The 25,569-nt window shown below is 53.7% G+C and overlaps 1 protein-coding gene and 1 long non-coding RNA gene across 3 annotated transcripts in view; both read left to right on the top strand.

Annotated features, from left to right (window-relative positions):
* The first annotated feature begins 1,474 nt into the window (after positions 1–1,474).
* LOC132248319 (zinc finger protein OZF-like) lies at positions 1,475–9,212 on the top strand. 2 transcript variants are annotated; one of them, XM_059721356.1, is made up of 4 exons: positions 1,475–1,606; positions 2,797–2,923; positions 3,530–3,646; positions 6,265–9,212. In XM_059721356.1, exons 1-4 carry the CDS (start codon positions 1,601–1,603, stop codon positions 7,755–7,757), a joined length of 1,743 nt encoding a protein of 580 aa, XP_059577339.1. In that variant the 5' UTR covers positions 1,475–1,600; the 3' UTR covers positions 7,758–9,212. The 2 variants fall into 2 exon arrangements, with proteins under 2 accessions (XP_059577339.1, XP_059577340.1); XM_059721357.1 differs by lacking the exon at positions 3,530–3,646.
* Positions 9,213–17,230: 8,018 nt separating this feature from the next.
* The window catches only part of LOC132248383 (uncharacterized), a 13,307-nt gene continuing 4,968 nt past the window's right edge, over positions 17,231–25,569 (top strand). Inside the window, exons 1-4 of the long non-coding RNA XR_009459563.1 lie at positions 17,231–19,164; positions 19,769–19,834; positions 24,205–24,382; positions 24,594–24,709. This is a non-coding gene — a long non-coding RNA (uncharacterized LOC132248383). The remainder of the gene's footprint in view (positions 19,165–19,768; positions 19,835–24,204; positions 24,383–24,593; positions 24,710–25,569) is intronic.

Below are 25,569 nucleotides of genomic sequence, written 5' to 3'. Positions count from 1 at the left end.
GAAATTATAAAGTGTGAGGGTTAACTCCTTGGAGAAGGAGAGCCTATGGTCACCCTTCCCTTCCACCTCCTAACCTGCCTGGACCCCGTGGTAAGTACCATCGCTGCCAGCGCCCTCAGAGGCTGCCTACGAGGGGATCGGGAGGCAGCCGACTGGATGTGACTTGGCCACCTTCCTCAGCGGCTCGCTGGAGGGCAAGTTCAGTAGAGATGGCGGGACTTTGCCTCGCTGTGGATCCAAGCCTGCAAGGCCACGCGCCGCCTTGGGAAATGCATCGGCTGTGCCTGGACCTGGAGCAAGGAGCCCGGAGTTGGGAGTCTCCTTGCAACCAGCCCCGTAGGCCGACCCTGTGACGCCCTGCACAAGGACCTTCCTGGAGAGGTTCCTGAAGGATGCCGTCCGCAACAAGTACGCCGGCAACCTGAGGGCCAAACCCGACCAGGGCAAGGTCTTCGACTCCAGCACTCTCCTCACTTGTGTAGGTGCACCCTGTGGGGGGAAAACTGGGCCCTTTATGGCCCCATCCCAGTGGGGCAGAGGGCTGTGGCTGGCTAGGGGCTGTAGTGGGCTCTGCGGGCAGGTCTCTGGTGCCTGAGGGGCAGGAGGCTTCTCCCTCTCACTCCCACCTCCACCTGGGCCCCTGGGGTCTGCCCCAAGGGTGACAGGACAACCAGATCCACCAAACCCTCGTCCCTAACCAGGGCTGCAGATGACGGGCTCCTTTCCAGGCTCGAAGGTTCAAGACGCCTGAGGACACAGATGATTTTTCCTACCTTCCCAGAGGGCCCCAGGGGAAAACTCTGACATTTGGGTGTTCACCTTCTCCTCAGGTAAGGGTGGGAGGGACACGAACCACAGTCCTGTATGCGGAGGTGGGGGTGATGCAGAGGAAATGTCTCCCACACCAGCTAGATGCGGCTGTGCCCGGGCAGCGAACATTTGTATGGCAGGACAGGCGCTCTCCCAGGGCCAGGGCCTGACAACCTGCACTCTCACTCCCATGTTCCCCCTTGATGGACAAGGGTAGGAGGGGGGTTGGGAGCTAACTCCCGGCTTTGCGTCCTATCGCGGATGGGGTTGCTCTGCTCCGGTGCACGTTACCTGGCCCCCGAGTGGTGGAAAGCTGGACCCCTCCGCTGGTGTAAACTAATTGCCTGGGTGTTTTCGGTTTTTGTCTCCATCACAGCAACGAATGTGAGGTCTCAGGCAGGTCCCCTTCTCCCCCCCCCCCCGCACAGGCTGCTGGCCAGCTGCTCCTAGGTGCCTGCACCCTGCAGGGGGCTCGGTGTGGGCACGGGCGCTCCTCCTCCCCGGGGGTCCGCCGGCCATGGGCTGGCGGGGCTGGGAGCTGTTTGCTCGATCCGGGCAGCGCTAAGGGGCAAGTGAGGGGCGGGGGCCTTGCGGTGCGGGGCACCAGAGGCCCTGCCCGCCTCCCCCCCGCACCGCGCGGAGATCCGGGCTGGCACGTCCCAAGGAAGGGCCTGTCAACCTGGAGCTGCAGAGACCCTCTGCAGGGAAACGGGGACAGAGCAGCTCCCTGACACCTGGGCCAGGCCAGCTGCAGAAGGGGCAGGGCAGGCCTGCAAAGCAGGGGGAGAGCATGGAGGTGAGCAGGGCACCAGCTCCAGGTGGGGGTGGGAATGCAGCTTGGGCAGAGCCCAGGAGGAGCCAGGGGTGCTGTCAAGAGTTTGGGTAGCAGAGAGACCTGAAGAGTGAGAAGTCTCTGGTGATGGAGATTGCAAACACCCCAGGCTGCATTAATAGCAGCGTGCTCCCGGGTGCAGAGCCAGGGGTGCTGGCATGGGAAGGTCTGGTCAGAGTCCAGCCAGCCAGCACCAGGAAGCCTGGGGTAATGGTCTCTACAGCTGAGCCCAGCAAGTCCTCTTCCCCCTGGCTAGGACTGGGGAGCACAGAGGGTCTCTGCCACTGATGCCAGCAGGGTCCCCCCAACCTATCAGTTTGGTATGAGTGAGCAGCACACCTGGCTGCTGATTATCTGTGTTAGTGTGAGGTGAGGCAGAAGCCAGGATGGATTTGCAGCTTACAAACTAACTGAATCAGAGGCACAGCAAAGGTTTTTTCAATTCCATGCTCATTTCATAAATTGAAATTAAAGGATATGCACAGACCAGACTATTAAATAGAGAGAGTCTTTTGAATACCAAGTCTAGGGGGGCAGCGTGGTGGGAAGGTGGACAGTGCTGGGAGAGGGGAATGTAAGTAAAGACCCCCCCCGCACAAAGGGGACACAGCAGCTAATCTAGCTAATTGGATAAGAATCCCTGTTTGCATTTATCCTAATTAGATAAGGTCCCAATTATCGTAATTGGATAAGGTCCCTGTTTGGGCCGTGCTTAACACAGCCCAGCCACCAGATGATTTCTGGTTGTACAACTCCATGTTCAGGTTTGTTTTGAAGTGTTTGGTCCAAGAACAGCTGCTCTGAGGTCAGCACTGGGAAGTCCAGTGAGGTGAAAGTGTCTTGCCACAAGCCTTTGTCTCTTCCTGGACCAGATGTCACCAGCAGGGCCAGGGGCCTGTGGGGGCAAGTGTGGGGCACCAGCATGGGGTGGGGGTTGGCTATGGGTTGGGAGCAATTTTTTCTCTTATGAGAGAATTTGCAGTTTTTAAACAGACAAAACCAGGATCCTTGCATATCATGTGCCAGCTGAATAGCATACCCCTGCTCCTGTCATGGCTAAGCTTGCAAAGCACTGTAGTGCAGAGTGAGTGCAGACAGGGCTGTGGGGGCAGCTGAGGCAGGAGATACTGATGCTGTAACACTTGTGACTGCAGCTCCGGGAGGTGTTTGAGGACGTGGCAGTGTATTTCACATGGGAGGAGTGGGAGCTACTGGAAGAGGAAGACAAGGAGCTTTACCGGGACCAGATGCTGAAGAACTACCAAGCCCTTGTTTTCCTAGGTAAAGCTCTGGTTCTTGCTTTGCCTTGGAGCCATGTGAGCTCTGAAGTGTTGTCTTCTCTCTGGTTTTAACAGTCTCATCCTCATGAACTTTTGTCTGGTGGCTTAAATCCCTTTGCTCCCCGCTGCTCTGTCCATGATCAGACCTCTCACATTTCACACTTGTATATATTCCTCCTTCATTTGATCCAGCCACCTTCCTTGGAGTCTTCCCCCTTGATAACATGATTTCCCTTTGCCTTCTCACCATGCTCATATCAATTGCCATTCATTGGGCCTAAAAATGCACTAACAGCTGTTCCTTGGGCAGTTATTCTGATTTCCTCCCTCTCTTGCCTAATGTGTCCTGTCCAAACTCATTTCCACTCATTTGCCTGGAAGTACACTGGTGTTTCCTTTCTTGTGACCATATGTCCACTGCCTGGATGAAAAGGACCATCCTCTTCTCCATGCTATGCCTTCCCTTTCATCCTAAATGTCCATCCTCCCTTGTCCTTCAAGTCCTTAGTATAATCCTTGAGTTCATTGGCTCCATTCCCCAAATTTCAGTTGCTTATTCTGCATCCAGTACCAGTGGATAAACTCTCTTTCAACACTGGCCAAACAGGATATCAAGGTCCCACACCTGACTTACTCTGCCGCATCCAGTCAGGACAGGTGCAGCTCTGGGTGTGTGACGATGAGGACTGTGGGGAAATCTCGAGGTCGGAGGACCTGCTGCCAGGTGAATTGTGGCTGTTTCCTCCACCCAACTCCCCTCTCACAGATGCTGCATGCCCAGGGTGAAAGGGAGCCTGGAAACTTCAGACCTGCTCTGTGCTGACATTTCAGGGTGCTGACCTCAAATCGCTTATGTTGTCATGTGTGCAGACAGGTGTTGTTCCACTCCTTAAAATTCAAACTGTGGAAACTGTTACCAACAGGATTCTTTTTGTCAAAGACCCCCAAGGGTTGACATGGCCCCTTGCTGATTTAACATTAAGTAAACTTTAATAGTAATTATTACAAGTGTCCTTCCTGTACTACGACCCAAAAAGTGGCTCCCTTAGACATTACAGCAGCAACCTTTGGTGGTGCTGGCCTCGTGTCCTCCGCTGAGTGTGGGAGATGTTTGTTTCTGGCTTTCCCGCTGTTCAAGTAAAAATTGCACGACTGCCCCCCAACTCCCCAGGCTAACAGCATGCACACAACACCCCGTTCCTTTGTCCATTACTTCAATAACTTTCTCCTGCCAAATTGCCTAATCTCCCCTTCCTTACCAACCAAACAGGTTTTCACCAGCGATAATTATGGGTAAGTTTTTTAATCTCTTCCAGTACTCACATAATGGTTTTCTTTGATATTTAAGATGGCTTTTTAGATCAGAGAAACATCCCATGATCAGAGCTTTTGGGGTCCAGACATGTTCTCGGGAATTCTGTCCCTTCTATATAATGGGCAACGCTTTCCTTGTTGTTTCAAATGGATTGCTTGTGCCATTGGAGCACTACCAGTGCCCCTCTGCCCTGCAAGATGCTGGAGAAATGCTAAGGGTCGAAAGAAAACCAACAAAAGGATGAGAATAAAAACAAACGGTCAATCCGCCCTTTTCAATCTCTGGCATGACTGATATTTTTGAGGCCCTGGAGGCCATACTCCAGGGATGTACCATTTTCTGTAGCCACTTTGCAGATATTCCAGAACCCATCCAGACCTTCTGCTTACATTTCATTGTCTAGCATAGTTAACACCACAACCACTTACAGCAGTAACGGTACACAAACACCGCCGAGCAAGCAAGACAATTACTATGCATAACACAATGAAGCTCGAATCTTCTTTGTACCAAGTGAACTTCTTGATGATTCACTGCTGGTCCACATCCTAGAAAACGCAGACAAAAAAGGGAAGGGCTTAACCCCTAACGTTCATGTCATGGGATCACTTTTGACACTGTGGCTGGCCCTGGCCCTGCTGGAGCTCCTTCACAGATTCCCCTCTTTGCAGCTTGAGGCTGCTTTTTTAGCAATCTTTTCTGCTTCAAGTGACGGCTGCTGCAAGGTCTACCCTGCCACGCAACTTCCCTTCTTGGCGTTCACCAGGGGTTTTTCTGTTTGGGTAGGCTCCCCCTGTCCTTTTCCCAGCAAAGAGTAACCCACAAAGCAGTGGGAACCAAGGTGTTCAGGTGCTCTGAACTCGCCTTTCTCAGGGGTGGCATTTTGGCCCACATGTGGCATTTTGTAGAGACTGCCGTGCCACAAGTAGCCCCACCACACTAACCAGTCCCAGGAGGGTGTCGTTTTCAGGACTTACCCAGGACTAATCTTTAGGCTCTTCTGCCCTGGTTATCCAGGGCAGAAGAGCCTAATCTTCATCCCTCATGGGCACAGCCTCTCACTTCTGGGTTTTTTGCGCCCCCAGCCATTCTTGTTGGACAAGAGAGAGTCTGGGGCTGTCCCTGGTGTCTCCTGGTAGGAGTGACCTGGAGCACAGGATGTGTGTAATCCTGGTCTCAGGCTGCATGAAGTGGGTCGGTGGAGTGGGTGGGATTCAGAAGATTTCATGTTGTGACGGGAAGGGCATACCCCACTGTTTGTACCAGACTCTTCCCTGTGCCGTTTCCTCTCTGGAGCCCTGAGTGTCACAAAGCCTGAGGCTCAGCCCAGAGTCCGTGTGCGGGTTCGTGCCAAGGCCTTTGTCCCAGTGCAGATTCCTGTGATGTGGAGGCTGCCTGGGGTTCATTAGCAGAGGGAAGCTCCGTGAGATCATTCCCTGCATTAGACATTGCCCCAGAAACAGGCAGGAAGCAGATCACTGCTCCTTCCAGAAGGGAGACCACAGCTCTCAATCCTCCACTTCCAAAACATTTCTTGGAGGGATAATGCATGAAACACGAGGGCTTTTGCTACCAAGCAGTGTAAGGCAGTGCTCACCACACACTCCTGGCTGGTGACAAGTCCCAGAAATGCACCCCGAGGCTGTTCACCTTTGTACCCACATGCTGCCTTCTTGACTGCCAGAGATCAAGGGCAAGCATTGCAGATGGGTCTTGCCAAAGCACTGGGGCTTCTGGAGTGTGTCAGCCCAGTCAGGTGGAGGGCTCAGTGTCATCTCCCCCTGGACCCACCAGTGCTGTGGGGTACAGCAGCCCTTTGAGAGCCTCAGTTTTATTCATAGCAGATCCTCCTGGTCTCATCCTCAGCCTGTTAAAACACGATCCTATTCAGGTACTGTCCTTAGCATACATGTCCCACATGGTTCTTGGAGCAGGGCATGAGGTGATGGGGCTGGGAGCTGGCCCAGAAACTTTGAGAGTCTGGCAGCAGGGCAGGAAGTAATTTGGTGTTTCTTCCTCCCATGCAGGACATGCCTGGTTGCTGAGCAGAAGTGAGGAGCAGGCTCCTGAGGAAGGGCCTGGAAAGCTGGAGCCAGCCTGGGCTTCCCTGGGGAGTATGGGTGAGGTGGATTCCCTGAGCCCAGCGAAGGACCAATGGCACAAGGATCAGGGGATGCCCCAGAAGCAGGAGACTGTAGCAATGAATGCGGTCCCATCTCTAGTTGGGCATTGGAGTGAAGACGGGAAAGAAGCCAGAAAAATCCCAAGGTGCAGGGAAGAATATGTCGTGCTGAGACACCTGAAGAGGCAGAAAGCAAAGGTCCACTGGAGAGAGAGACTAGATGCAAACCAAGTCAGTATGGGGGGCCTCAGAGGGAAGCAAGAACTCACTACCAAGCCCAGGGGGAGAGCCCACCCCTGCCCTCAGTGCAGGGAAAGTTTTAGCTGCCCCTCACTCCTGACTCTGCACAAGATAAGGCACTCTGGGGAGAAGCCTCATGTATGTGCCAAGTGTGGGAAGAGTTTCACCTGCCTCTCGACCCTGGCTGCTCACCGCCAGATCCATTCTGGACAGCTCCCCCACCGCTTCACCAAAAGGGGGAAGAGCTTTGTGCGCAGCTTGGAGCTGTTCAAAACCCAGGATGTGCACAGGAAGAAGTGTCAGTACCGCTGTGTCACATGTGGTAAGACCTTCACCCATTTCTTCTCTCTGGTTCAGCACTGTCGGATGCACTTGGGAAGGAAGGCACACCGCTGCACCAAGTGCAGGAAGAACTTCATCAGCTGGCAAGGCCTGTTGTACCACCAGTGTGTGCAGAGGGGGCAGCAGCCACACTGCTGCACGAAGCGTGGGAAGAGCTTCAGGCAGCTCTCCAGCCTGACCAAGCAGAGTTGCATGCACACAAGGGAGAAGCTACATCATTGCTCTGTGTGTGGGAAGAACTTCATCTCCTCTTCCAAGCTGGCCCAGCACCAGGTTAGCCACACAGGGGAGAAGCCATATCAGTGCTCTGAGTGTGGGAAGAGCTTCACGTACCACTCCCACCTGGCCAAGCACCAACATGTCCACACAGGGGAGAAGCTATATCAGTGCTCTGAGTGTGGGAAGAGTTTCAGCATCCCCTTCTGCCTGGCCCGGCACCAGCGCATCCACACAGGAGAGAAGCCACATCAGTGCTCTGTGTGTGGGAAGAGCTTCACCCAGTCCTCCCACCTGGCCCGGCACCATCGCATCCACACAGGGGAGAAGCCATATCAGTGCTGTGTGTGTGGGAAGAGCTTCACCCATTCCTACAGCCTGGCCAAGCACCAGAATGTCCACACAGGGGTGAAGCCTTATCAATGCTCTGAGTGTGGGAAGAGTTTCAGCATCCTCTCCAGCCTGGCCCAGCACCAGCGCATCCACACCGGGGAGAAGCCATATCTGTGCTCTGTGTGTGGGAAGAGCTTCACTCGGTCCTCCTACCTGGCCCGTCACCAGCGCATCCACAAAGGGGAGAAGCCACATCGTTGCTTTTAGTGTAGGAAGAGCTTCACCTACTCCTCCAGCCTGTTTTGAACACCAGTGAGTCTACACAGGGGAGAAGCTACATGGGTGCTCTGAGTATTGGAAAGGCTTCACCCATCTCTCCCAGCCATCCTGGAATCGGCACATCCACACTCAGAAGCATCCCTAATTCTGCCAGCAGTGCAGGAAGGGCTTGGAGATGTCTGCCTGCTCAGCACCCACCAGTGGCCGCATTCAGACAAGCACCCTCATGCTGATGGACTGCAGAAAGAGTTCCCCCAGGCTTTGTCCCTTGTAGGGTACAGTGGGAGTCCAGAGCCCAGAGGCTGGCCCCCAAGGTACGATTGTCAGCGGGGGGGTGTTAAGAGGAAACACCTCAGACAGAGGTCAGCCCCGATGTGGGGTGAGGAGGAGATGATCTTTGCATCAACCTTGGAGCCTGTGCATTCCCCATCATTCTCTAAAAGTACTCCCAGGGGAAGAAGTGCCTTCATGCTAGGGTGCCCTCCCCCAGACAGCTGACTTCAAGTGACACCCGGGGACTTTTCTTGGCTGCCTCCCAGCTTTCTCCTTCCTCCCAGTCCAGGGGTTCTGGTATATGAGCCCCTGAGTTGCAGGGAGGAGTGCATTTATGGCTGGGGAAGCATTCCCTACCCTCCTCCCTGACCTCACCTTTCCTCACCACCACATCTCCCCTCTCCCAGACCTGCCCATGCCCAGTGGGCTCTGCAAGGAGTTGCTTCTGCCACTCCTGGAGCCTTTTTGGCCTGTTTTGCTTTTCAGCCTCTGCAGAGCTGTGCACCACAGGGTGTGTGCTGCTCCCCTGCCCTCCTCCCCTTCATTGTATTCTCTCTCATGCATTCCCTGCTACTAAAGCCCCAGAACTGAGCATACCACCCCTGTGGTTGATCTCTGTGTCCTCTCTGGAGCTGTGCAATGGGAACAGACCCAGGCGCGCAATCCTTTCCAGGGCAGATCTCTCTGTGACTTCCCAGCCCCTTCCCTTTCTAAATGATTCACCACAATCCAAAGATTGTTGCTAACCCTTGGGAGCAAGAGGTGGTCTGATCTACCCACCCTGCTGCTTCCTGACTGGCTGCTCCCACCCCTTTTGCCCTCTTCCCACAGCAGGACGCAGAGCTGGGTGAGCCAGCACCACAGCGTGAGCAAGTCTGGGCGAGCAACTGGCCAGTGGCTCAGCAGGTGCCCCAAGCCAGCACCGTCTGACCTGTTCTTGCCCTCACCCACCACAACCACCCATCTGCACCATGGAGGTGACGGGAGGAGTGGGGGGCAGTCTGTGCATGGTGCCAACTCCAGTGGGGTGTGTCCCCACCCTTGGGAGAGCAGGTTTTCCACAACAGTGACAGCACCCCTGCCAGCATGCCTGCAACATGTAATGCTGGGGCAGGTATTAGAGTCAGGACCGGTGGTGTGTGCTGGGCCTGGGGTGGGGCATTGGGCACAGCTGTCCAGCCAAGCATGGGGGAATCAGGCTGAGTTTGTCCCCTGTGGGGGTTGGTGGGTTGCACCACCTGGCCCTGCAGAGTCAGGCGCAGGGCTGGAGTGGGGTTCATTACTGCCATGCCCTGCAGGGCAAGGGGCACCGGATGCAGGGGGGTGGGGGAGGGACTGCACTGACCTGATGCAGATGCTGGTGTCTGTCCCAGACCCAGGGGCTGTGGTAGCTGGCAGGGGGTGTTACACCCTCATGCCCACTGCAGGGAGCACTGCAGAGGTGAGTGCACATCCGGAGCCAGGTCGAGGAGGTTAAATTGCACATGACGTGTAGGGGCCGGGGGCGGGGGGTGGTGGTAATGCCCTCAAGCTTCTGCAGTGAGTGCTGCAAGGGTGAGATCTGTGTTCACCTGGGGCAGGTGTGAAGGGAGCCAGGGTAGGTAGGGGTGATACCTCATTGCCCTGCAGGGGGCATCATCATTGGGGGGGGCACAACTCCACCTGGGGTATGTATGAGGCACACTTACTGGGGAGACTGGGGGGTCCACACTTACCTGGGGCAGGTGTGATAGGGGCTGTAATGGGACAGAGGGTGCTATACCGCCATTTTCCAGCATTTTCCAGGGTGCTATGGGGGTGTCTGCTCACCTGGGGCAGGTATGGGGTGGGCTGTCATGGGGTAGGGGGATGGGTGGACCTCCATTTCTTCTTCTCTCTCCTTCTACTTAAACTCCCCATCCTGTGCCCAAAAAAGCCCAAGCCCAACCGGTGACCACCCTCCCTGCAGCCCTGGGGGATCTCCAGGCTGGCTTGGCTCCATCCCAGGGATGCCTCCTGAGCACCAGGATGTGTCTGAGCCCCCTGGTCAGACCAGTACAAACTGGGGAGCTTTGCCTGCCTTTATAGTGTGATCCCGGCCTCTGCCTGGGATCCCTGGAGTGTAGATTAACAACCTGTCACAGCATCCAGAGGATGAGCACCATGGCCCCCTGCTTTTCCTGGGGCAGGATCAGGTGCGATGTCTGCTACTGTGTCAGGCTTGTGGCAGTTTGGCTTAGAAGTTCAATGATGGGTTTGTCTGGGCTGGTTTGGACAGGGCTAATGCTGACTCAGGCAGCGACTGGAGTGGAGGTGACCTCTGCAGGCCTCCGCAGCCCCTCTGTTCTAGGATTTCCATGATGAGAACGTCTCCTAGAGCTGTGGCTCCCAACCATTTTAGACTGCGGACTGGCAAACTGCGGACCGAAAGCAGAACCTTTCATAGAAGTAATTGCATAGACATTAAGGCTGGAAGGGACCTCGTAAGACCACTGGGTTCAGCCCCCTGCCCCGGGGCAAGAAGTCAGCTAGGGTCAAAGGATCCCAGCAAGAGAAATGTTTCTTGAAAGTGTCCAGAGTAGGTGATTGCACCACGTCTGGGGGAGCCTATTCGAGGCCTTGGGGGCTCGGACAGTGAAGAAGTTTTTCCTTATGCCACCCTAAAACAGTGTTGCAGGAGTTTGTGACTGTTGGACCTTGTCATCCCCTGGGGTGGTGGCAGTGAGCGGGGAGCTCCCGCAGGCAGCCACAGTGGTGTTGGCAGTGTGGGGCGAGAGGGAATGAACATTGGTGGTCAGCAGTGGTGGTGGCCAGTGGTGATCAGGGACTGCCTGCAGATGCTGCCAGAGGTGATGGTGGCAATGGGGGGGGTGGCAAGCAGCAACAGCCTGCACGCACTGCCAGCAGCATCAGCAGTGCTTTTCACAGAGGGTGTACCGCCGATCTCAGAGTCCTATAGCTCGGACCCTCTCTTCATAAGGCCTGTTCTCTGCCCTCAGATCATGCACGTGGCTCTCTTCTTTCCAAATTTCTCCATGTCCTTCCTAAATTGTGGACCCCAGAATTGGATGCACTACTCCAGCTGCAGCCTCACCAAGGCCAAGTACAGCAGGAGGATGACTTCTTGGGTCTTGCTTGAGATGCATCAGTAGATGGAAGCCAGAGTTTTATTTGCTTTGCCACCTGTGGTATCGCATTGGTGGCTTATGTTCATCTTGCGGTCAGTCATAATCCCCAAGTCTCTTTTGGTCATGGTGCTAGTGCGTGTAGCATTGCTGAGCCTATAAGTGTGATGCAAGTTTTTATTCCGGAGGTGGAACACCTTGCATTTGCCCATTTTGAATGACAGCAGGTTTTCCTCTGCCCACCTTGCAAGACTGTCAAGATCAGCCTGGATCGCCAGCCTATCCTCAAGTGCAGACACTCTTCCCCAAAGTTTGGTGTTGTCAGCGAACTTGGCCAGTCTTTTGACACCAGTGTCCAGTTTGTCTAAGAAGACATTAAACAGTACAGGTCCAAGAACGGCACCTTGGGGGACACCAACCTGAGCAGACCTGGTCTCGTTAGAGTCTGTTCATAGGGAAGGCCCTTTGTACCGTTGTTCTCTGGACCTGCTCAAGTCCCCCTAGATCCTGCCAGACGTGCAGGGACCAGACCAGGGCACAGGATTCGAGGTGTGGGTGCACCATGGATTCATAAAGGGGGTATCATGATGCTTTCAATCTTGTTCACAATTCTCTTCCTTATCAGCCCTCACATTTTCCATTGTTTTCTTCATGGTTGCTAGACATGGAGCTGATGCTCTTACTGAACTCTCCACAATCACTTCCAGGTCTCCTTCCTGTGTCTGGTTCGGGACCCCACACTTCCAGGAGGTGGTGGGCAGGTTGGACAGAGGCCAGCAAAGAGGGACCCAAAGGATGAGGGGCCTGGGAGGCAGGGGGAGAGGCTGGAAGAGCTCAGGTGATTGAGTCTGGAGAAGAGAAGACTGAGTGGGGTTTGACCCCAGTCTTGGGGCAACGACAGCGCAGATGGAGATGGGCATTTCTCCGTGAATGTCAGGGACGGGACTAGGAGCAGTGGTCTCCTGCTGCAGCAGGGGAAACTGAGGCTAAAGAGGAGGAGGAATGGGCTGGTAGTGCCCTGCTGGAGCTGCAGGGGGGTGGGAATGAACTCAGGAGCTGCCAGGTAGAAACCATGCCCCACTACAGGGGATGACTGGCCCTGCTCCCCCTCTCTGCTCCTGCTCACCACATCCAGCACTCTGGGAAGGGTGTGCACACGCTCACCTCATGATGCCATACAGTGTGCACCCCACCCCCTATGCAGGAGGGTGGGCATATAAACACACGCACACCCTGTGCAGAAAGGGATGCATGTGTGCATGCATACACCCCTCATGCAGGAAGGCACACACGTGCACACACCTGTGCAGCAGGATGGGCACACCCCCCCCATGCAGGAGGGCAAGCACACCCACATGCACACCCACATTCAGGTTGGGCAGGTGCACACACACCCCCTCTCCCACAACTTGTCCCTGGGTGGGTGCAACTGGACAGTGGGGCCGAGGGAGGGGAAGGGGAGCTGAGGGAGGGGGCAGGGGTTGGGCACCAGGCTGCCACCTTCGCCTGCTCCTGCTGCCCCCAGTGCAAGCCCCACTGGGCAGGCACCACCCCCTGCTGCTGGGAAAACTGAGGCTGGAGAGGGGGAGGAGGGCTCTGTGCTCATGTGGAGGGGTGTGCAAGGGGCAGGGGAGTCCAGGTGTGGAGAAGAGAAGGTGTGTGCTCTGCATGTGCAAGGGGTAGGGGAGTCCAGGACTGGGGGAGACAAGGTGTGTGCTCTGCACGCGCAAGGGGCAAGGGGTTTGGGCCTGGGGAAGAGAAGTTGTGTGCTCTGGGTGTGCAAGGGGCAGGGGAGTCCAGGCCTGGGGGAGAGAAGGTGTGTGCTCTGGTGAGGGGAAGCTGGCACATGGATGTGGAGCAGACACACTGGAGGCGCAAGCAGGGGGCCCTGTGGTGGGAGGGGTCCGTGCCCTGCCCCCGGGCTCTGGCAGGTCGGTGTGAGGCATGTGGCTCCCCTGCTCCCACAGGAGCCCCCAGACCCTCCTCTGCTGGGCTGGGCCTGGATATCCCCTGCCCTCATGGTCTGTGGACGGCAGCCCATGCCTCATGCCCACCCCCATGGCAGGGGGGCCTCTCCCCTGCTGCCCTGGGGAGGCAGCGCCCAGCAGCTGGGCAAGGACCTCCTGGGCCTGGGTACCATGTGGCAGCTCCCCAGCACAGTCCTGGGTTCAGTCCTGCTCCCTGCAAGAGGAGAAGCCCAGTGCTCCAGCCAGCCCCAGCCCAGCCCCAGCCCCCACGCCCCTTAGCACCAGCAGCTTTGGGTCCTGGTGCTGCTTGTCTCTAGTGGGCTACGGGATAGAGAAAATCCCACACAACTTACTGATTCGTTTGATGCACTGGCTGGGGAAATTTTTAGCTACTTGCACGATTTCACAATGATTACACTCTTAATTCATACAACACAATTTTATTTTAAATTTCTTTGCTACACATATAACACTGCTTAGCTTTAAGAAATACCACAAACATTAAGAACAAAATAACTACATATATCAGAAACAATGCTCCAAATGCACTTCCTTCCCAAACAATGCTATAAGAATTAGTATTACAAAAACAACTACAATTACAACTAAAGGTTAAATTTGAATCAATACTATTATTTTTCATAATATACTTACAATCCTAGAATTCCAAGAAACCAAATCCCCAGGTATACCTTCATTCTTTAGTTATGGTTTTAGGGTTGGTCTTAGCAGTGATAGGAACAAGTCCCCTTCTTTCAGTCCCTTTTGGGTGCTCTGCAGGTTCAGCATGACTTAAGAGATTCGTGTTCACAGACAGGGTGGTTCAGGTTGTGGAATCAGAAAAAATATATGCCTTAAACTTTGATTATTTTAGTTATAAGATGACATAACCGCTTTGTGTAGAATTGCTGGCTCGGTACAGTAGAACAGATAAGGGCAAGTGTTTGTAACTCTTCTGCAACTGCTTCGCTCACCGCGGCATTGAAGGTAGAAAAAAAAAGTATGTACAAAGTAGATTTCTAGGTGCAAGAAGGAGGTTTGTGAACTAACCCCACCTCCCCCATAATTCCCATCCTGATAACAGCAAAGAAATAATGAAGAAATATTATAGCCGCTTTTCATGCTAATTTCACTATATGATCACGTGAGTTGTAAGCGACTGTTAAAAAGTATATAAGCCTCCTGATTTTGCTCTTGGGGGGGGGACCCCTTCCAAGTGCTTGGGAAATCCATGTCACTTTGGAACTCCCCCTACAGCTGTAGTTTCTTTTGAATAAAAGCTTCTGCTGACCTGACCCAAAAGTACTCTGTGTGTGTTTCCACGACAAGGTGATCAGTCTGATCCAGCCCACACTTGCGATTCTTCCTTCGATGTTCTGCAAGTGAGGTTACCTCCAAATTGGGACAGTAGGTTACAATTTTTATTGAGCGAGTTGCCGTCCTGGGCTCCTCCTACCCAAACCTGTCATTACTCCCAAATTTGGGCTTGGATCTTACTTAACAGATTCTTTTGCTTGGTAATCAGTTTCTTTTCTTGACCATTTTAAGTACTTTGGGGAATTTCCATGTCATTGAGTTGACTTTTATTTCCAATCTTTTAAAAGTCTCCTAGGGTTTGATCTCTCGGAATGTGGGATGTTTGCTTAAGGGTCGTTTTTATGTTAACTTTGTTATAAAGGCCTCTAAAGATAAAATTCAAGAGTTAAGACTTTGAGCAAAGCTAGGACCTTCCACACGGACCAAAACAATGGCCTAGATAAGAAGATAAATCTTGTCTTCTTCCTAAACTGGCTAATGGGCAACTATTACAAACATTCAAACTATTTCATTCAATATGACAGCTCTGGGTCAAAGAAAACTCATCTCAGTGGTACTAGTCAGTCCTGGTCCTCCCAGCAGCTCCCAAAAACCCACCAAAACCCCCTGAGATTTAAACCTGAGCTGCTCCTAACCACCCCCGCCAACAAAATCCACCGCGGGGCAGAACGGATCGTGCCCACGGGCAGGACCTGACCTGCTATTTCGGTTGACACCAACACAGTAAAACAGGAGGTAGAAAGAAAAGCAAAGCCCTGAACGCACCAGACCAGAGAGAGAAGCCAAGCATGTCTCGGTGGGATGCCACAGCCCGAGGGTGCAGCGGGACCAGAGGTGCTGCCCGCACTGCCCCGGCCCAGCCCCGGGGATGCGCAGGACACGCGGGGACCTGCCTGGTGCGGGCAGCGCAGCTCCGCCACGGCCGCCTGCCCGCGCCCACCTCGTCCTGCCCGGCCCGGCCCGGGGGCACTCGGACTGGGACCCGGATGGGACATGGGTGGAGGGGGAGAGATATAGATACAGATCTCGGTACCTTGTATACAGAGGCACCTATGTCTACTCCAATATAACAACACGGGGTCTGTGCCTGTCTGTCCCCATGTCCTGGAGCCGCAGGACAGGGCAAGGAGGCGTTTGCAGCAAGCGGGGAGCTGGGGGTGCAGCCAGGGGCGGGGGGAAGTTTGCAACGCCCCCCGGCTCCCACCGGCGTGCCCGGTCCGGGGGCTGCAACCTCGCACCTGCTCCCGCAGCCAGCACTCCCCACCCCACTCGCTTTGAACATAAAACCCTTCTTTAAATTGCATGCACTGCCCATGAGACAAAGCTGAAGGAGCCTTAACTAAAGCGGTGGAGCATTTACACTGCCTTCTCTCTCATCAGCATCAAACAGCCCTGGACAAACCGAACAAGGGGCCTGGGAGCGGCGTAGGGGAGCCCCTCCCCCCGCAAAGTCTGTGGCAGGACACCCCGCACGCGCAGATGCCCTGCACTACTAATGTGCAGCGTTGGGGGCTGGGATCCCCACCCCAAGAAGAGTTGGGGTGCACACGGGGCAGCGCGCGCCCACACCCGGAGCCCGGCCCGAGCCCGCACCCCCCACCCCCGGCACTGCGGGGAAGGGCGTTTGCAGCCGGCCGGGCCGGGCCGGGCCGGGCACTGCGGGAGGCGGCGGTCGCAGCCCCGCTTGGCCCGGCCCGGCCCGGCCCGGCCCGTGCGCTCCCCCCGCGGGGCCGGGCTCCCTCCCCTCTGCTGCCCGCCGGCTGCGGGGCTCGGAGCGGGGCAGCGCCGGGGCCGGGGCCGGGGCCGGGGCCGGGCAGGAGGCGGCCGGAGCAGAGGGGGAGCCCGGCCGCAGCCGCCCCGCCGCCCCCGGCCCTGCGCCGCCCGCGACCTGCCGGGCTCTTCCCGGCACCCCGGGGGCTCCGGGCCTCCGCCGGCCGCGCTGCCCAGGCTGCCCCGGGGGGTGGCGGGGGCCGCCCGCGCCGGACAAGGACCCCGGCCTGCGTGTGTGCGCGTGTGTGCATGCATATTCCCGCACGCGGGCACGAGGGTGTGCGTCTCTCCATTCTGTATGTGCATGTCAGTGTACATGTGTCTGTGCGTGCATGCATGTGCGTGTGTCTGCGTGCATGTGCGTGCATGTCTGTGCATATGTGCATGTGTGTTGATGTGTGTGCGTGTGCATGCATGTGCATTTGTGTGTGCAGGTCTGTGTGCATTCATACATGCATGTGCCTGTGTGCATGAGTCTGTATGTGTGCATGTGCGCATGTGCGCATGTGCCTGCCTGCGTGTGCATGTATGCTGTGTGTGCATGCGTGCATGTCCATGCATACATGCATGTGTGTGTGCATGCGCTCCTCTGCATGTGCGTGTGCCTGTCTGCACGTGTGTCTGTGTTCATGGCAGAAGAGTACATTTGTGTCTGTGTCCATGTGCAGAGAGTGAGTGCCTACAGTGCGCTCCTGTCTGCATGTGTGTGTGAGTGCATGCATCTGTGTTCATGGCATGGAGAGCGTGTTAATGTGTCCTCATGCAGAGTGAGTAGAGAGCACACCTGTCTCTGTGTGTGTGCGTGCATGTGTATACGTCTGTATTCATGGCAGGGAGAATATGTGTGTGTCTGCGTGCCCATGTGCAGAGAGATGGTGCGTCATGAAGGACACGTGCCCACGGCGGTGACGGGAGCACGACAGTGGTGGCGGGAGAGTGGCGGTGCGAAGCGGGAGCTCCCGCAGGCGGCACTGGTGCTGTCAGCGGTCGGAGGGTAGGGGGTGGTGGCGAGCACTGACCAGGGGGCAGCAAGCACCCAGAGACCTTGCCAGCAATGTCGGCGGTGCGTTTTTGTAGGGGGTGCAGTGCCACGCTCGGGGGGCCATGTGTACATGCGTGCATCCCTACACATTGCCCCTGTGGTAAGTAGAGTCACACAAGGAACAATGGTCACAAACTGACAGAGAGCAGATTTAGGCTAGGTATCAGGAAAAACTCCTTCAGAGTAAGGGTGGCCAAAATTTGGAGTGGGCTCCCAAGGGAGGCGGTGCTGTCTCCCACCTCGGGGGTCTTTAAGAGAGGGCTGGATAGGCACCTGGCTGGGGGCATCTGGCCCAGCGCTCCTTCCTGCCCAAGCAGGGGGTCGGACTCGATGATCTGTTGAGGTCCCTTCCCACCCTAGCATCTGTGAAGCTGTGAATCCGTGCTTAAAGTATACCATTTTGTCAGCCTTCAGACCTAGGAGACTTCACATTTTGTCATGAGAGCACGCTACCAACATCCAAGGTGGTTAGCACGTGGGCACTGCTTTATAGTTATTTTTTTTAATGTTTGCATGAACTGATCTCCCCAAGCTCACAAAATGACTTTTTAGTCTTCTACTTCACCTCCCTTTCCCAAAGAAGGCCACGGAGCCACTATAACAAATGTATCTTGTGTTTCACTCTTAGTGACAAAAGGGATTTATCTAATCTTCTTATGCCGCTGCTTCTGTCCCTGGAGTAGCACACCAAGAGAGCATCGAATCACCAACTATGGGACTGGAAGAGACGTCGGGGCCATCTAGTCACCCCCTGCTCAAGGCAGGAGCATGCCCTACAAACCAGTCCAGCCAAGCATCAACTCTGCTCTTATGCATTGGCAAGCATGGAGATTGCACAACTCTCTGGGTAGCCCATTTCCGTGTTCCAAAAAACCTAAAAAAAATCACCCTCATATAGAGCGAAAGGTCTTATATCGAACCAAAATATCCCCTGCTGCAATTCTTGATTTACTCTGAGTCTGTTGCTGTGGCTGAAGAAAACAGGACACGTCTCCATCCTCTCCATGGCCACCTCTCAGGGATTTGAAGACATCGAGCTCTCGAGGACTAATCTCACAACACAGTCGTTCAACCAAGATACGTCCATCTTCCAGTCCGTTCATCTCAAGCGAAAGAGATAGCGCCATTATCGTTAAGGAAGCAGGCAGGAAAGGTAAAATGAGGATGGCAGAGAAGGAGCATTACCTCAAGGCGCAGTAAGCACATGATATCCATGAAAGAGCCTCTTCAGCCACAGCTCTGGTGAAAGGGCTGTTTGACCAAAGGCAGAAGAGGGAGATCCAGGGCACGGATCTGGTTAAACATTTCGTCCTCCAGAAAGGGAAAGGGCTTGAAGGGAAACTGAGGGAAGTTGCCCATGAAAGCGGTGCAATGCTGAGAGACTGGGAGGATCCACACTGTCAAAGGGCCGACAGTAGGCAGCAAGTAATACAGTGTATTTCCCCCAGCTCAGAGCTGGGAGCCAGCGGGAGCCCCCCGGCCTACAGAAATAGAGGTTACGTCACCGCAGGGAACACGTGTGAGATAGACCTGGGCCGTATGTTCTTGTGCACACACAATAAATGGTGTTCGTTAGGAGCTGTTGTTGGAGTCCCTTTCCTCATCCGCTGTCACAGTTTGGACAGGAAACCCTTGCAGGGTCCAGTCCTGGTTGGAGTCCCTCCTTGTGAGTACCATCAGGTCGTGTGCAAGCCAAGCCCTGTCTCACACCCGGTGGCTGATGCAGCGGTGCGGCCGGACACGGCCGAGACGTGCAGGTGGGCAGACCCGGAGAACGTGACACGCATCACAATGGCCCCTTCTAGAACCGGCTCGTCGCCGTGCGGCTCTTGGAGACGCACACAGCAGGTCAACTGCTCCCGACCCGACACTGGTTGTTGTCAGGTCACACCCGTGTCCTTGCGATCACCCTGACCGCAAGGGTAAGTGTGGGCAAATGAGGGGGGTGTTTGCACCCACACTTGGGGAGTCCTAGGGTGGGTGACTTGTGGCTGGGGGTATTGTCACTTTTATGCTTTTGTTTCTTTCCTAAACATGACTTCAGTCCACTCCAGTAGCAAGCCAAGGACTGAAGACTAGGTGTGCTTGCCTGCCATGGGGGGAGGCGGGGGGAGTGCTTGTAGCGATGAAGTTTGCCGGGGCAGGCATGGTGAGGGGTGCAGCAGAGGGGGCAGTGAGGATGTGGATGGTTGCTTTAGGGTTTCCATATTTCCAGGTCCAAAATACAGGACACCTGTCACATGGCGGAGGGGGGATGGGGGGGATATGACAGGGTGAGGGCAGGGACATGCCAGTGCCCTGTCACTGCCCATGCTGTTGCCCCTCAGTGCCAAGCCACAGCCCCCGCCAGCCCTGCTGCTGCCCCTCACTCCCAACCCACTGACCCCAGCCCTGCCAGTGCCCCTCACCCCCAAACTGCAGTACCCTGCCCCCCGGGCCATGATGCTGCCCCTCACTCCAGACATCAAGTAACTGGGAATTACTGGTTGTGGTTTCAACTTGCTCTTCCTTCTTTCTTTCATACAGCTACAGAAAACTGGAGAGCTTCTTATCCCAGGATACAACCATGGGATCCTTTGGAGACACAGGAAGGTAAATCAAATAGAGATGTCAATTCTCACTGTTATACGCTCTTTTTGCCTCGCCGAATTTGAGAGATTCAGGTGTTACTTGAAGAATGCAGTGCTCAGCAGATCTTCACAATGCGTGGTAAGGAAATGAGTAGTGCGTGTGATCAAACACTCCTGTCGCTGTCGACAGCAGCATGTGATGTTAAATGTGATAATGCCATCTCCGTGTAACGACTCTGTTTTCATGGCGAGGGGAAGGGCAGAGAGCTGCACTGGAAAGAAGATGGCCCAGCCAGGTGTCTGTGCATAGCGGTGGAGTGAGCTCTGGGGCAGGGCCAGAAAAGATCCCCCGAGGCCCGCAGACGACAATGAAGCCTTACTTCATTTTCATTTCCCCTCTTTATTCTAGGGAAGGAGAAGATGCTATTCAGGCTAACTTTGCCCTGGTTGAACACTGAGGAAAAGGGCTGAGGGCTCAACCCAACAAGAACAGTTTTTCTGTTGGCTTTTTTGGTAATTGAACTGACCCCTAAATTCTGCTTCCAGTTTCATTGGTTGCCGTCCATTGACTCTGGGGGATTTACATAAGCAAAACCTGATTATTAAAGTGTTTTGTGTTGGATGATAGCCTTGAAGGGTCTTCTTTGGGGTCTTCTTCTCCTTTAATGCCTTAGTAGTCCCATCGATGCACTGTTTCTTTTCCAAGTTTCCTGCTTTAATCTATTTTAAAAATGTATTTCTATGTGTTTAATTGGGTGTCCAGCCTGGAAGAAACTCCCCGCAGTGGTGGTTCATAGCTTCATAGATGTAGGGTGAGAAGCAACCTGAGCAGATCATCGAGTCGGACCCCCTGCCCTGGGCAGGAATGAATACTGGGCTCATATGAGTCCTGGTACGTTGAAGCTCATGTGACCCAGCTGGGTAGTTATCCAGGCTCCTTGGAAAGACCCCCAAGGTAGGAGCCAGCACCACTTCCCTTGGCAGCTGGTTCCAGATCCTGGCCGCCCTGACTGTGACCCTGAGGGGTGCAGTCACCTCCCTTGGAAATCTTCAGGAGGAGACGGGAATGTCAGCGCGCCGCGGTCACTTGACCCCCTGTGTCTTGTCCTGCCTGGTGCAGGGGTGGACCCGAGGATCGACAAGGTCCTTCCAGGCCTGACAGTGCATGAATCGACGAACAGTTTGCTCCCCACGTAACATCCTGGTCTCCCCTTCTCACGCTGGACTTCAGGCTCTGTGGGCTTCTTTTGGATTTCAATTTCCATTTTCTAAACGAGTTGATGCAAACAGTCTCCTAAAACTTGCTATTTAATATCATAACACTTTTCTTTCATGCCTTCCTGCTTCCTTTTTTTGTTAAGAGGTCTGGCTCTGTGGCAGTGTGCTCATGGTCCGTGTCTCCATTATGGCATGCTTTTGAAATTAAAGTAAGGATATACATTTATTTAATTTTAACTTTAGGATCTTCCCCATTTTTCTTTACACAATTCCTCTTTCTAAAACACAAGACCACGGCACTAAGTTGAAATATTCTTCTTTATGAATCCTGTGGTATTAATACCACTGGACTAACTCTGGGTGTCCGTCTTTCTACTGCCTGCTGGAGCGCGATGATGTCCAGGCTCTCGCAGACTTGGTTCATATAGTTTGCTCCAACGTGCTGCATTTCCAGCGTGTCAGAGCAGGCTCCCTGCCCGTGTATAGGAGCTCATAGTGACTCACTGAAATAATAGAAAAGTTTTTGCATTTTGCTTTTAGTAATGCATGCTTTCAGCAGTATTGTGCTCACCTTCTGTATCCATTTCTTCAGCTTTCATTTTAAGGGTTTTTGTCTTAAGAATGATACATTTCATCTATCAGTTATCAAAATTAGACTATATGCCATTAAGAGGAAAACAGTATTCATTCATGAGATGCTGCAGGAGATTTTCAATCGAAGACAGAAACATACTGTGTCCTAGGCAGGCATTTCTAATTCGTCATCCTCTCAGTGTTGCCTAGGCGCAAAGCTCTACTTCATAAATCCTGGGGGAATCTCACATCTTCCAGCAGTTTGGATGAGAGGTTTTTTCATGGACTCCTCCCCTCCAGGTTGCTGTGGCACAGGCTGTTTCCCTCCCGTCCATGTTACCCCCTTATGGTAATTCAGACCATTGCTCACATGAGAAAAGATGATCAGGACAGCGGTTACTAGAACTTCATTTCCCTGCAATGCAAGAAGTGTTTTGTCCTGCCTACAATGTAAATGCAAAACACGGAAATCTTCACCACTGTTTAGTCTTCCTGAAACTTAATTCAACATATCTCAGCTCAGAGGACACAGAGTAAAGTAGATGAAATGAAGTTAAGTTAATAATCCTCGCATTTTCTTTTTAACTTCTCCCTCTCCCATTGACATGGATCTTCTGCCACCTTGGCTGCAATGCTTGTGGTTCCCCTGTCCCTTGTTGTGCACATAATTCAGCACTAGTCCTTCACTCCTGGAGAGACCGTCCCGTCATTTCAGACCTGTCCCCTGGATAACGTCTTTCAATCGTTCCCCCTTCATTCTTCTCCCCCAGGCCCTAGCTATCAGGTGTGCTACGTGTCTGTGTATCTGCCGGGGGTGGCCGAAGGTCAGTGGTATGTCCAGTCTGTATTTTGGGAAGCACTGCAATCTTTCAGGATGAATGACGATGCATGGATATAAAAGCAGGGCACAGTCATTATGAGTGTGTCTCCACATGCAGGGGCATGCGGTTGCCACAGCAAAAATAGAGGTGACATAAATTTCCTTCATGCTGCGGTGCAAGCCCTTGCACATGGGATTGGTGCAGGGCAAGCTGCCTTGGGTGGGGGTGGGAGGCTGGAGCCAGCAGCTGTGCTGGCCCCAGCAACTTGACTTGGGGCCTCCCAGGGCAGCAGTGGCAGCAATCCTGCTGCTTGGAGCCTGCCCAGGTGCCAGAGCATAGCTCTGTCCAGCCAGGCTCTGTTTCTGGCAGCACACGTAGGTGCCATGTGCACTGTGCCACCTTTGATTTCTTTTGTTTTTTGACACCAGGAGCTCCCAGTGTCAAATTTGGGCACCACACTATAAATCTGCAGCATGGCAAAGGAGTGCATGTGTGCCACGTGTGGTCTATGGGGCCTGAAACGGGTTTGAAGTACCACAAACTGCATGTGCACACTCATCGGGACACGATTGATGTGTGCAAAGAAGTGGCACAATGCATGTTGATTTATTTTTCTGTTTTTGTCTCTCTGATTTATTTTTGTTTTCTTTTGAAAGGTATAGATGTGCTTAGCACCCAGAGAGTGGTGGTAGCTGGGTCGTTCTTGGCCCGGATGGAGGTGGGCAGTGGGGTCTCATGGGGTTTGGTCCTTGAACAGGTGTCATTTAATATTTTCATCAGCGATTTGGAGGAGGGTATGGAAAGCACCCTCTGCAAGTTCGCAGATGATACTAAGTTATGGGGAAAAATTAATACACTGGAGGGCAGGTAGCAGATACAGGCTGACCTGGACAGGTTGGATCAATGGACGGAACAAAATAGGATTGAGTTCAACAAAGATAAATGCAGGGTACTGCACCGAGGCAGGGGGAATCCCCAGCACACCGCCAGGTTGGGGCATGACCTCCTCAGTGGCTCAGAGGCTGAGAGGGATCTTGGAGTCACAGTTGACTCCAAGATGAACATGAGCTGGCAGTGTAATGAAGCCATCAACAAAGCCAATTGCACCTTGTCATGTATTAGCAGATGCATGAGCAACAGATGGAGGGAGGTGATGCTCCCACTCGATGCAGCACTGGTCAGGCTGCAGCTGGAGTACCGTGTCCAGTTTTGGGTGCCCACTTCAGCAGGGACACGGAGAACTTGGAGAGGGTCCAGAGGAGGGCCAGTCGCATAATTAGTGGTCTCTGTGAAAGACCCTGTGAGGGGATGTTGAGAGATCTGGATTTCTTCGGTCTTTACAAGAGACGGCTGAGGGGCAACCTCGAAGCCGCCTATAACTTCATCAGAGAGGATGGCAGGGAATTGGTGATGCGCTGTTTACCAGAGCACCCCAGAGAGTAACTCAGAATAATGGGTGCAAACTAGCGGAGAGTAGATTCAGGTTTGACATTAGGAAGGCATTTTTTACAGTAAGGGTGGCCAGAATCTGGAACTGGCTTCCAAGAGAGGTGGTGCTTTCACCCAACTTGGAGGTCTTCAAGAGGAGGCTAGATAGGCACCTGGCTGGGGTCCTCTGACCTCGGCCCTCTTTCCTGCCGAGGCAGGAGGTCGGACACGATGATCCTTCGTGGCCCCTTCCGACTCGACAGTCTATGAATCTTAACACCTAATCATCTTGGCTCCTCACACTACTGAAAGTAATAACTTCCAATTAACCAGGTTTTGAACTCCTCAACAGGGCAGAGCAGGAGGAGGGCTATGGGTGCAGCTGCATCCCTCTGCCTTCTTTCCTCCAGCGCCTCCGCACCCGAGAGCCGAGGCCCCGAGCAGGCAGCCAGGAAGGGCAGGAGCAGCTATTTGACAGCGGAGACTAGAGGACCTTGCAGGCTCAATGGAGGCAGCAGCTGCAGCTGCAGGTAAGTCTGTGGAGGAAGGGGACAGGGCCGTGGGTGGGGGGCAGATGGAGGCCCCAGTAGGGCTCTGGGGATGGGGGACAGCAGCCACTCCAAAATTCACCATAGCCCCCCGACCCCCCACCCAGCACCACTGCCACCCTCCCCGAGTTTCAGAGCGGGGAGACCGCTTGTTTCATGACTGATGTCATGATTTTCTTCTTTTGTTTCACAGGTCATGCAGAAAAATGTAGATGCTCTTCTGGAGGATTTTGGGAACATACATACATTTTTCGCAACATACAGGACCTTTGCCTCTCCTGGTGAGGTCCTAGAAATGCTCCTCAGCAGGTAAGAGCCAAGAGCTGTGGAGGAAGCTGTGATGGCCTTTAGAGGTGGGACGTTGCAAGAAATGATCTCAAATAGTTTTGAAGATGGCATACTTAAGAAGTTAATGCTATGCATGTATTTCTAACGAGCTTGAAAAAGTCAGTGTTTCAGTTGAAACAGGGTTGAAAATGCCTCCTCAGAGCTGAGTACTTCCTCAAACAAGGAGACCAATAAGTAAATTGGACTGCTTGGTTCCTTAGTGGAAAGAGAGGACAGCTGGAGGCAAGCAGTCCTCCAAACAGCTCAACACACTGCTGGGAAAATCCAGAGTTAACAAATCCAGGCTGTCGCTGTCCCTGTGCGTAACTCTTTGCTGCATGAATCGGCCTGTGCTGGATCAGGACCTTTCTATCTCGTCCCCCTGCTCTCTGCAAGTCCGTTCATAGTGTCTGAGGAAGGCCAACAAAAGTCTGTAGCTCTCTGAAGAAGTTATTGTCTCAGTGCCACCCTGCCCTGCCTCCTGCCTGCCCCTAGCAGTGGTCTCCAGAACAGGTATAAAGCATACCATTAGGCACCATGTCTCAGCATTAAATTCTCCCACAAGCATATTTCAATGGAAAATGTGGGCAGCCTTTAATATGTATAGATTTGCAACGGCCAAGTTTTTCCCTACAACAGTTGGTAAAGAAGACTTCTATTTTTCCTAGCAGCAAATAATTAACATCTTTATTTTGCAACTAATTCTTCTAATGTAATGTCACACGAAAGGGTGGGCCAAATTGTACCATTTAGTTGCTGGAAATGCCCTGGTGTAGAAGGAAGCAGAAGAGGGAGGGGGACAGGGCTAAGACTTGACCTCCTTCCTGTCCTCTTTGTAGTGA

This window comes from Alligator mississippiensis, chromosome 1 (assembly GCF_030867095.1).
Source record: "Alligator mississippiensis isolate rAllMis1 chromosome 1, rAllMis1, whole genome shotgun sequence".
Lineage (NCBI taxonomy): Eukaryota > Metazoa > Chordata > Crocodylia > Alligatoridae > Alligator > Alligator mississippiensis.
Note: the sequence above shows the minus strand (reverse complement) of the source record. Positions and strands in the feature narration are given on the sequence as shown.